Raw genomic sequence first — 11686 nt, forward strand, 5'->3', positions numbered from 1 at the left:
TGCCTATGAAGATGCCTTTCAGATAAATGGGGGATGTGCAATAAATGTTACTATTGGGGCACCTGGGTGGCTCAGTGATTGAGCATCTGCCTTTGGCTCATGTCTTGATCCTGGGGTCCTGGGATCAAGTCCCTCATTGGGCTCCCTACAGGGAGCCTGCTTCTCCCTCTGCCTATGTCTCTGTCTCTCTCTGTGTGTTTCTCATGAATAAATAAAAAAAATCTTTACAAATATAAATAAATGTTACTATTTGGTTCAAAGTCTTCACACAGCCTTTCTTTTGCCTCCTGATTGTTTCAAACTCCCCAGGCTGGCACACCAGTCTGTCAGTCTCATGGCTGGCCAGTCACCTCTCTGTATCCCCCTCCTCAGGTCCCCTCTGAGCATCTGGGCTGCAGCAGATTCACAGGGGACTCCCAAGCACCCCTGACCTCTGGACCTTTACTCATCTGTCCCTCCTGTCTCTAGTGCCCTCCTCTCCTCTATGCCTGTCAAAATTCTATTCATCTTCAAGGCCCAACTCAAGCACCATGTTTGTCACGAAGCATCCCATCAGCAGAAGGTGGCTTCCTGCTGCTAGGAACCAAAGCCCTTTGTCCTTCTGGAGTCATTCCTCAAACATTGCTCTGTGTTTTAATGATATATGTCTATAACGAAAGCACTTCGAGGGCAGGGATTCATTGCACGGGGTAGGTGTCAGCAAATGCTGTGCTACAGAGAAGAAAGAATCCAGCGCTACATTGGCAGATGAAAGAGGCAGCAAACTCAACTTCAAGGACCTGGCAGGACACAAAACTCCTCTCCTGTCCCCTCTTTCATCAGTAGGGATAACACGTGAACTCTAGGCAGAACTGCATAAATGGCCCCTCCCTCCTGCCCCCCCCCTCCGCCCCGAGCCTACATAGTTCAGCTTGCCTTCTAAAGAGGTGAGAGTGAGGAGTGACAGCTGGTTTCTTTCGCTCCACCCCTTCTCTTTTCCCCCAAACACAGACCAGAAATTCACCTCTGACAGCACTGCTTTCAAGCTCCCGCAGGACACGGCACACACAGGACACATGGCACGCAGCCCTCGGCACACCTCTGCATGGATGGTGCAGACAGATGCCTCCCTCTCCAGCATGAAGCGCCTCACCTCTGTGCTCCGGGCCGCCCTGGCCCTCGGCCTGCTCTTTGCCTCCTTCCACTTGGCTTGCTTGGCAGGTAGAACTGTGAGCTTTATTCTTGGCCACGCTGGGAAGAAGAGGGGAGGGAGAGAAGAGGTGGAGGAGGGGGGGAGGAAGGGGAGGGATGAGAAGGGGGGAAGAAGGGTGGGGGAAGGGAGGAAGGGAGGAAGGAGGATTCTTGGGCTAGGGTTGGTCCCACACAAAGCGAAGAGCAAACAGTTTTTTCTCACCTGAAGGATTAGGCAGGAGGTGGTAGGTTGGGCTGGGGGTGTTTTACGTTTACCTAAGACCTAAGACCACGATCAAATACTGAACTCCTCAGCTAGGACAGGATTAGCCGCCTCTACTGGACTTTGCCACAAAGCAACAGGAAAAATGTGATGTACTGACAGTCTCTCCCATCAAGAGACCAAAATTGGCCTAAAATGACATTTTAATGGGCGCTGTGTCTCCACTGCTCCTTCTCAGGGCCCCTGGCTATTGTGATTTGCAATTGCCCCTTTGTACTCTGTTCCTCACCTGAGGTCCTCTGGTCCCTCCGTTGATCCCGTGCTCCCTTTGCAACTTCCATAAAACCCTAAGGCACAAAACCTGCCAAATGCTGTTGATGATTCTCCCACCTTCCCCAGCACAAGAGACGTGGAGTTATTACCCTGTGTGCTCATGGACGCTAGGAGGGTTGAGTAGCAGCCCCTGTCTTACTCTCTCAGGCTGGGCTCTCCCCCTGCAGAGAGAACTCCCTCATATTCTTATGCTCCTGGCTTTGGCCTCTGGCCTTATATTTTTTAAGATTTTTAATTTATTTATTCATAAGAGACACATAGAGAGAGGCAGAGACACAGGCAGAGGGAGAAGCAGGCTCCCCGCAGGGATGGAGTCCCAGGACCCCAGGATCACAACTTGAGCCAAAGGCAGATGCTCAGCCACTGAGCACCCAGGTTCCCTGGCCTCTGGCTTTGATCTTGCCCCCGCAGCTCCTGCCCTGCCCTTGACAGATTTCCCTCTCTCAAAACTGAGCCTCAAGGACCCCTCAGGGCTGTGCCTGTCTCCCTTGTCCTCACCACCCTCCTTTGGAGTTTCAGAGTATGAGCTCTAGCCACTCAGCCTCAACTCAATTCTGGCTTCCACAACTTACTAGCTGTGTGACGTTGAGCAAATCACTTAATGTCTCTGTGCCCCAGTTTTCTCATTTATACGGTGGGGATAATCACAGCGCTTACATATAGGGTTGTCATAAAGATGAAAGGAGACTACCACATATAAAGAACTGTTAGTAAATTAGCACAGGGTAAACACTCAATGAATGTTAGCATGTTTGTTTTATTTTCCCATACCCCTCCCTAAATAAGTATTTTATTTTTTTCATTTGTTTACCCTCACAGTGACTTGTTTATGATAGGCTCTCAAAAAACCTGACAAATTTAACTGCACTTAATTATTAGCACCCTGTACTTTGGAAGTGACCCCAAGCTGGACTAGTCTCTGTCCGGCTATGCTTACGAGGGTGGAGGCTGAGGCTTAACTTCTTAGAAATTAATAACTAGACTATTCAGTTCGAACCATATAAAATTACCAATATTGACAAATTTTTTGACCTATCAAATGGCAATTTCAGATGGCTTAACCTAACACCAGCATCTGGTTAACTAGGTTTTTTTCCATTCACTTGGTCCAAATGGGGACCACTTCCATTCTAGGGCAGAGGGGAGATGAAAGTCAAGGCCAAGGAAGTTAGTTGGGTTAAAAAGGAAAATTAAATGTTGAGGAATCAATTATTCCAAAACAAATAAAGACCAAGTTCTAAGCCATTTAGCTGTAAATAATTTACAGTAACAATCAGATTGTGTCAAGGTAATTACTATACCCCAGGCAGGACATTGGAGAGGCTGGGGAGCGCGGGGGGGGGGGGGGGGGGGTGGCATAAAATCACTCTAAGCAGCAACTTCATGGCTTTGGCTAAACAAGAAGTTTCCTCCTGACTTGTCCTGCTACCTGACAACAAGCTCCTTTGAAGGACACACTGACCTAGGGTCAGTGGAGCCTTGAGAGTTTCTAAACCACTTTTTTTTTTCATCCTCAAAGGAAGCGGAACAGCAATATAATTAATTTCCAGAACAATTCTTTAAAATTGGCTTCTTGGTCTTGATCTACCAAGATGAATGCCATCTAACAAAAATTTTTTGGTGATGGAAGTTGTGGGGTGTCCCGATTAGGTGAGGGCCAGCGGTACCGATGGTGAGAGAATTTACTCAGGGCAGAATAAAGGAGATAGAAATTTATTGAATACACTGCAAGGGAGCAGCAGGCAGGACAGGAGAGGAGGGACTGTCTGCTTCAAGGAGGTGGTAAGGGGCTAAAGTTATAGGGCAGAGCGAGGGAGCGTGGGGAATGTCCTGTTTTGGTAATCTGAGGAGCTATGCCTGTTGTAATTGGTCAGTTAGGGTTCATGACTATTCCCGAGGTGGGTCGCTTAATGAGCCTGTTTGCATTTCAGCTAGGGGGTGCTGGGGGCCCTTGTGCCTCCTGCAAGTTTCCATTGTTCACACCTGTTGCCTAAAAGCAGCCTCTACAGAAATGTTCCATTTCTGTGCTATGCTTCCAATATGGCAGCATTTCAGAATGTAGTGATCCAGTGTGGTAACCTAGCCCTTGAATTGTGGCTAATACTACCAGGAAGTTGCATTTTTTTATTTCATTTTAATAAATTTGAAGAGCCACATGTAATTGCCATATTGGACAGAATAGACCTGGATCATCCATCTGCTCATTCTCAGTTATGAGAGGGAAGGTAGATGATGGTTTTTTGGAATTGAGAATCTTTATGTTCATCTCTGTAGCCCCCCCTCACCTCCACACTCTGACAGAACTTTGAGAATTCCCACTGAAGTTCTTTTTATCTTTGCGCTCCTTATTTATTGATCAAGAGACAATTCTAATGGTTGCAAATTCTACCCATCTCTGGATTTGGTGGTATAGCATTTAATTTTTTTGATAACCATCTGCCTGAGTAATACCATCATAATCACCAGAAGTAAAGAATCAAAGTCAGATTTCAACATTCATTTGTTCAAGTTTTTGAAGGGAATTGAAAGTAGTTAGGAGAAGACATTTGAGATTGTTAAGTGTTTAATATATAGGAGAAAAACCATTTCTAGATGGAGCTATTTGCATAGGAAACAGCTAAAATAGAGTGTTTGGAAAGCTCTTGGCAGCAGGCCCTTGGCCACTGAAGGATGAGATATGAAGGAGATGAAGTGTGAAGCTGTGAGTCAATGAGACATGCAGGTAAGCGTCTCTGAATGATAATAATGAAAGGAAAAGGGAAGTGTATTCTTTTGCTGCCATAAAAACATACCACAGACTGGGTGGCTAAAACAACAGAAACTTATTTTCTGACAGTTCTGGAGACTCCAGGTGTCAGCAGGTGTGTCTTCTCCTGAGGCCTCTCTCCTTGGCTCACAGATGTCCACCTTCTCACTGTGACCTCACCTAGTCTTTTCTCTGTGCAGGTGCCTCCCTAGTGTCTTCCCTTTCTCTCAAGGACACTAGTCATATTGGATGAGGACCCACCCATATGACTCCATTTAATCTTGATTTAACCTCTTTAAAGGCTCTTTCTCCAAATACAATCACTACTGTGGGTTAGGACTTCAATGAATGTGGTGGGGACAGTTTGGCCCATAACAGAGGGTTAGCCTTATTACATGACGTCTTAAAGCACCTAGACTGGAACTTCTATAATCCTTGGTGTACTATCACCACTAACTGACAAAAAAGATTTCACTCTGTGCCTGGGAATGGATTCCCCTACTGCCTGAGACCATCTTCTGTCTTTCCTTCCAGAAGCGAGGAACAGTGACAACTCAACCCTGACCACCCATCACCCAGACCCTGGAACCCTGGAGCAGTGCCCCAGTAAGCATCTCCTGACAACTGCCCTAAACCCAGAGCTGGCCCTGGATCTGGGAGGGACACTTAAGCCTGCTTGCTTTCTGTTGATTGGGGTCCAGTCTTGGAGTGCCAGCCTGACCTTCCTGTGCACTGGTATGGTCTGTTTGTCACCCCCAGAACTGCTTGCATAGCATATCTTAAAAGCTATCTCAGCCTTGACCCTGATGTCGGCTCACAATCTTTGGTACAGGTGACTTGAACGACCCATCCACAGGATGGCAGCCAAACATGCATTAGAAACTTAGAAGGGGGGACGCCTGGGTGGCTCAGTGGTTGAGCATCTGCCTTGGGCTCAGGGCGTGATCCTGGGGTCCTGGGGTCGAGTCCCACATTGGACTCCCTGCATGGAGCCTGCTTCTCCCTCTGCCTATGTGTCTCTGCCTCTCTCTCTGTGTCTCTCATGAATAAATAAATAAAATCTTAAAAAAAAAAAAGCTACCAGTCAAGTCCAACTTCTGCCCAATGTAGGAGCTTTGTTCTGGGTACCCTTTGCCTATTTCTGTCCATCCTCTCCCTGAATACTCCTAAGGGCAAGAAGGCAGTACTTCCTAAAGCAGCAAGCATTGTTTCCACACATCCAATTAACAGAAAGTTTTGCTTTCTTCTATGTCTGGCTCCCTTTACTGCTGCCCTCCCTGAATAACCGTGCATTCACTTCTGGGTATTTCCAAAGCCCCCATAATAGGGCAGTGACTCGTGGAGGTTGAGTGTGGGGCTTTGGATTCCTTGAGACCTGGGTTCAAGTTCTCGCTCTGCCATCTGGTGCCCCCTCTTGGGCGAGTCACAGCGTGGGCTCCTTCCGGGGAGATGGGAGTAGTTAAGTGAGGCCTCCCACCCTGCGAGGGATGAATAAGGGGACGGGCATGGAGCAGGTGACACCTGTGCAGTGTGCTTTAGCGAGCATGAGCTCTGGTCTCATTCCTTACCTGGGGGGGGGGGCGGCGGAGGGGGCAGGGGGCGATGCACCGCGGTGTCCTTGCTGTCCCTTCCTCGGCAGACGTGGACTTCTGTCCCCAAGCGGCTCGCTGCTGCCACCCCGGCGTGGATGAGTATGGCTGGATCGCCGCGGCAGTCGGATGGAGCTTGTGGTTCCTCACCCTCATCCTGCTCTGTGTGGACAAGCTGCTGAAGCTCAGCCCGGAGGAGCCCAAGGATCTGCAAGCCTGAGGCCCCAGGGCAGCGGCCCCAGGGTGTCAGTGGCCACCCAACCCCAGGGAATCATTTCACCTTTGGGGGAGGTGTCAGTTTTCTAAGTAGGGAATGTCAGAATTGGACACATCAGTGGTTACAAACTCCACTACAAAAGCCTAGAAGGCCAGCTGGGGTGCTGCAGGGAAGGGGTGGGCATGAGGCCCATCCTTGTGACCACAGCAGCATGGCTTCTATATACCACTTCTATATACCAGACCTCTGCAGTAAGATTCCATTTGCTCCCTTTTTATTATTATTATTATTTTATTTAGAGAGAGAGTGCCAGCGGGGGGTGAGGGGGGGCAGAGGGAGAGAGAATCTCAAGCAGACTCCCCGCTGAGCATGGAGCCTGATTTGAGGCTCCATCTCTCAGCCTTGAGGTCATGACCTACCTGAGCTGAAATCAGGGGGGAGGGGTGGGGAGCGGTGCCCACGTGCCCATGCGGTTTCGGCCACCTCTGAGTTGTCCCTTCTGTGCAGCGATGGTGTTGAGAAGAGACGCGAGATGGAAAGGAGGGTCTGAGGGAGCAGGGCCAGGGCTGCCCCACACCCAAGTCCACGAGGGTCCTCCTCTTGGGCGCTGACAATCAATCCCCTATCTCGGTGTGTGAGGCCTGCTTCCCTGCTGCGCCCCAAGGCAGGTGCCCAAGAAACACCTGGCTTTGGCTTTTGTCCGCAGGCTCTTTGCTCCTAAGCTCAGAACCCTCTCACCTGTCCCCCATCCCTCACCCCAGCCAAGGGCTTCCCTGGCATCTCAAAAAGGAGTCGCCTTCATCCTCACCTGCCACCCCTCGCCCGGGAGCATCGCTTCTCTCGCCCCTGTTCCCTGTCCAGCATCCTCCTCCGTGGCCGCCCTGCCCGACGGTACCCAACCCGGCACCTGGTCCAGACCCTCCTACATCGCCCCCCCCCCCGCCCCGCCTGCTGTCCCCAGGACGCCCACTGCCTTCCCAGGGACAAGGGCTGCGCTCCAGGGACCCAGTCCCGTCCCACGTCTTCCACCGCCCGCCGCCTTCCAGCTCCGCCTGCACACTGCAGGCCATGCCTCAAAGTCCAGCCCCAGGGCCTATTCTACTCACAGCCTTCCCAGACAGCCTTGGGGGCCCCGCGGCTGGTGCTTTTAGGGGTGCTTCTGCTCCCTCCTGAAGCGCAGCCTTCATGAACATACATACCGTCAGTGTGTTTCCTCTTGCTCCTGGGGATGGAGAGCTCCTGGCGATGTTCATCGCACAAATGAATGCATGAACTAACAGACGAGGCCTGGCCCTGGATGTACTTATGAGTATCGTTCAGCATACAGAGCTTCCATTTTAGGGGCGCCTGTGGGGGGCTCCATGGGTTGAGCATCTGCATTTAACTCATGTCATGATCCCCGGGTTCTGGGATGGAGGCCCTCATCCACGGTCCCTGCTCAGCGGGGAGTCTGCTTCTCCCTCTGCCTCTGCCTGCTGCTCCCCCTGCTTGTGCACTCTGTCAAATAAATAAAATTCAAAAAAAAAGGAAGAAGAAGAAAGAAGAAGAAGAAGAAGAAGAACTACTTCCATTTTTCTATAAATGGTTGAAATAACCAGTCTCCACAGAAGCCAGCTGGTTTGGCTCCTGCTCATCCTGCACACGGATGTTGCTGGTCGCCCTGAACATGGCCAGGAGGGTCAGGTGGAGGGGAAGTGGATTCATCTGAAGGAAGAAAGGACAAAATGACTCTCCTTACGAGATCATTGCTGCCCTTTGTGAGGAAACATGGATTTAGGTTGGACAACCAAATAAACATAACACAAGAAAAGAGGCCCCTGAAGTAGGAAGAAGTGTTTCCTAGAGATGGCAGGTGATTCAGAGCTGCCACAGGTTTTTGTTTTGTTTATTCATGAGAGACCCAGAGAGAGAGAGGCAGAGACACAGGCAGAGGGAGAAGCAGACTCCATGCAGGGAGCCCGATGTGGGACTCGACCCCAGGACCCCAGGATCACGCCCTGGGCCAAAGGTGGCACTAAACCACCGAGCCACCAGGGCTGCCCTACTGCCACTGGCTCTTCCAGAAAATCTACCTATGTTTCCCAATGAGAACTGAAGGCAGTGCCTGGCTCAGTCTGTTGTTTCCTCAATCTCCATTGTTTAATCAAGAAAATGGGTAGATTTACTGTGCCCCCATGTTAAGCAATCGTGTGAACAAGTGTCTGCGTGACGCCCCATGTGATGCTACGATCACACATAACTTAGTGTTTCGCTTTTTTTTAAACACCAAGGAAAGAGTTTCCACAATATGTGATGGTCGAACTCCTTAGAGATGGAAAGATTCAGTAAGGACCCTCTTGGATTTAACATGTGCAAGCATTTTTGAAATAAAACAGTGTGACCTCGTGGTGAGAGCACTAACTCCGAAAAGCAATAGAGAGAACAATGAAGACTGATTTCTGGCCAGAGTGAACCGCACCGAATCATTTCACCTTGGCGAGGGGGGTGGGGGTAAGTTTTCTAAGTAGGGAATGTTGGAGTTGGACACATCAGTGGTTGCAAACTCCACTACGAAAGCCTAGAAGGCAAAAAAAAAAAAAACCTAGAAGGCTAGCCGGGGTGTTGCAGGGAAGGGGTGGGCATGAGGCCTGTCCTTGTGACCATAGCAGCTTGGCTCTTACCACTTCTATATACCAGACCTCTGCAGTAAGATTCCATTTGCTCCCTTTTTATTATTATTTTATTTAGAGAGAGAGTGCCAGCGGGGGGTGAGGGAGGGGCAGGGGGAGAGAGAATCTCAAGCAGACTCCCCGCTGAGCATGAAGCTTGATGTGAGGCTCAATCTCTCAGCCTTGAGGTCATGACCTGAGCTAAAATCAAAACTGAGACACTAAACCAACTGAGCCATTCAGGCACCCCTCATCTGCTGCTTTAGAAGCAGGAAGCTGGAACTCCAGGTGGTGCCTGACATCCCTTCTGGTCTGGGCAAAGTGTAGGTACTTACATTAGAAGTGAATAATGTGTAGTTGCTGCCACTGCCACATTCAAATTCAGGCGTGTTGTAAATTGTCTTTCTTTCATCTGTACAAGAAGGACAGACCAAATCCAAATAATCGTTCTTTTCTTTGAGACTAGACAGAAAGACAAGTTATACAATTTGATGGTTATACTTTCCAGGTGCTTTATCTCAGATCATCCTTCACCATGGGATGTCTCTTTATTCTATCAAAGCAAAGATTTGTCAATAAATTAAAAAGGAAAACCTGAAGGGGAAAACCAAGTATCACCTTCCAGGGATCTAAGAACTCCCTGGTATAAATAGCAGGACCTGCCTAACAGTAGATGTGCTTTTCATTTAAGATTTTTGCTTCTAGGGGATCCCTGGGTGGCGCAGCGGTTTGGCGCCTGCCTTTGGCACAGGGCGCGATCCTGGAGACCCGGGATCGAATCCCACGTCGGGCTCCCGATGCATGGAGCCTGCTTCTCCCTCTGCCTGTGTCTCTGCCTCTCTGTCTCTGTGACTATCATAAATTAAAATAAAAATAAAAATTAAAAAAAAAAGATGAAGATCGAATCAAAGCGTTTTTTTTTAAAAAAAAAAAAAAAAGATTTTTGCTTCTAGTAAATGATGTGGCCCCCAGCACTATTGCAGGCCATGGGACCCAGAATCCACACTGTTAGGGGCATTTCTATACCAAAACATCTTGTGTAGAAATAGAATATTAAACATTAAGGCGTGGCACAATTATTTATTTGACTTTTAAAATCATCATTTTAAAGTCTATTTCTGGGGTACCTGGCTGGCTCAGTCGGGTCATGATCCTGAAATCCTTCTGTGACTCTCCACAGCTGACAGTAAAATCCATACTCTTAGGATGATCCATACGGCCTTCTGTAACTGGATCCCCAGATATTTCTCTAGCTCAACATTTACATATACTTCATGCAAACCCAGTTCTGAATTATTTCAGTTCCTCAACATGCCAGGCCCTTTCTACCCTCCCCATCTTTGTTCTTGCTGTTGACACAGCCTGGAACATACTCTTCCCAAGAGGCAGATTTCTCAGGAGCCAAGGAAAACTTACACTTCATGTCACCTTACTTATGTGCTCCCCCACCCCAGGCCTGCTACCTAATTTTGTATTTCTAATTCTGCATTTTAGGCAGCCCGGATGGCTCAGTGGTTTAGCGCCGCCTTCAGCCCAGGGCGTGATCCTGGAGATCCGGAATGGAGTCCCATGTTGGGCTCCCTGCATGGAGCCTGCTTCTCCCTCTGCCTGTGTCTCTGCCTCTCTCTCTGTGTGTCTCTCATGAATGAATAAATAAAATCTTAAAAAAAAAGAGAGAGAGAGAGAGAGGGCGTTTTAATTGTATACATGTTAGGCCCCATAAACCTGAACCTTGCTCTTCTGCTCCCCCTTCCCTCTTCTGATTGGACTCATTTAGTTTATTGGGATTGATCTTTCCAATCCAGCTATCCCTCATTCCTGGATGGATGAACATATATACATATAGCACCTCAAGGGCCTGTGTTTACCTTCAGTGCAGCACTGTGACAAATTGTTTGACCAAACTCCAGCCAGGCTCCTCTTGATCTCTCTTCTCATCCAGGCCTCAACCCTGTCCTATAAGAACTACAGACTCTCAACACAAAAAATGATTTTGTTCACCTTCTCCCCACATTCAAAGAATTAAACAAACACTAATATAGCTTCTAACAAACCAAGGGCACATCCCTAGGATGACCCTACTCCCTACCTACCCTCCTTAAAGTACTTGCCTGAGAAAGCTGAAGGCTGACAAAAGAATTGACTATTTGTTCTAACCAATGCCTGACAATAGGCATCAGACCTAGCCTTTCTTAGAGCATTTACTAAAGGGGTCTTACAAGTGTAAATTCTTCCTCTGTCCCTTTGAGATATATAATTTCTACATCTACATGTCTGTCTATCTGTATATTTATCCATCTATATCTGTTACAACTAGGATCTGAAAGCTATTTCTTTAAAGTGTAATAATGAGGAAGGACAGGGCCACTCTCTGGGAGGACAGGATCCTAACTCTATGATTGACAACTGGCAGGCACAGCTAGCCTAATCAGCATTTACACTGACCAACTTTGCATTTCTCACTTTGCTGACCCTATTGAGCCCCTACTCATCCCACTCCCTGCTCTCTCATTCCCCTCTAACACAGTCACCTCTGTACAAATTGAGTTCACCCTAGACCCTCTTCCCTACTATAATAGTATATTACAATTAAAATATGTCCTCAACTACTTCAGTGTCTGGTTTTTTGTTGTTGTTGTTGGTTTTTTTTTTAATCTTTAAAAACTGAGTATATTGGACTATAATATCTACCTGCTTGTCTTTTTCAGTGATCTCTCTGAAGGCACGGACTGTGTCTTTGACCTCTGATTACTTCCACCT

General features: G+C 48.2%; 2 protein-coding genes across 7 annotated transcripts in view; one reads left to right on the plus strand and one right to left on the minus strand.

Annotated features, from left to right (window-relative positions):
- The window catches only part of ATP6V0A4 (ATPase H+ transporting V0 subunit a4), an 83490-nt gene extending 82352 nt beyond the window's left edge, over nucleotides 1-1138 (minus strand). For all 4 annotated transcript variants that reach the window (XM_055335016.1, XM_055335014.1, XM_055335015.1 and 1 more), the window contains exon 1: nucleotides 1004-1138. The gene's annotated coding sequence lies outside the window, so the exon portion shown is untranslated. The remainder of the gene's footprint in view (nucleotides 1-1003) is intronic.
- On the plus strand, nucleotides 1056-11455 carry TMEM213 (transmembrane protein 213). Of its 3 annotated transcripts, XM_055335024.1 has the most exons (4): nucleotides 1056-1200; nucleotides 5007-5078; nucleotides 6112-6290; nucleotides 10421-11455. In XM_055335024.1, the coding sequence occupies exons 1-3, from the start codon at nucleotides 1056-1058 to the stop codon at nucleotides 6279-6281; spliced, it is 387 nt and encodes a 128-aa protein (XP_055190999.1). In that variant the 3' UTR covers nucleotides 6282-6290; nucleotides 10421-11455. The 3 variants fall into 3 exon arrangements, with proteins under 3 accessions (XP_055190999.1, XP_055190998.1, XP_055191000.1); XM_055335023.1 differs by lacking the exon at nucleotides 10421-11455 and having other exon boundaries at nucleotides 6112-8663; XM_055335025.1 differs by lacking the exon at nucleotides 10421-11455 and having other exon boundaries at nucleotides 5010-5078; nucleotides 6112-8663.
- Nucleotides 11456-11686: the final 231 nt, after the last annotated feature.

This window comes from Nyctereutes procyonoides, unplaced genomic scaffold, assembly GCF_905146905.1.
Source record: "Nyctereutes procyonoides isolate TBG_1078 unplaced genomic scaffold, NYPRO_anot_genome, whole genome shotgun sequence".
Classification (NCBI taxonomy): domain Eukaryota; kingdom Metazoa; phylum Chordata; class Mammalia; order Carnivora; family Canidae; genus Nyctereutes; species Nyctereutes procyonoides.

Excerpts from the sequence above, each read along its gene's own strand:
- TMEM213 (XM_055335024.1), top strand. The coding sequence starts at position 1,056 with ATGGCACGCAGCCCTCGGCACACCTCTGCATGGATGGTGCAGACAGAT. Across the intron at positions 1,201-5,006 it reads CCACTTGGCTTGCTTGGCAG|AAGCGAGGAACAGTGACAAC; the intron begins GTAGAACTGTGA and ends CTTTCCTTCCAG. Across the intron at positions 5,079-6,111 it reads AACCCTGGAGCAGTGCCCCA|ACGTGGACTTCTGTCCCCAA; the intron begins GTAAGCATCTCC and ends CTTCCTCGGCAG.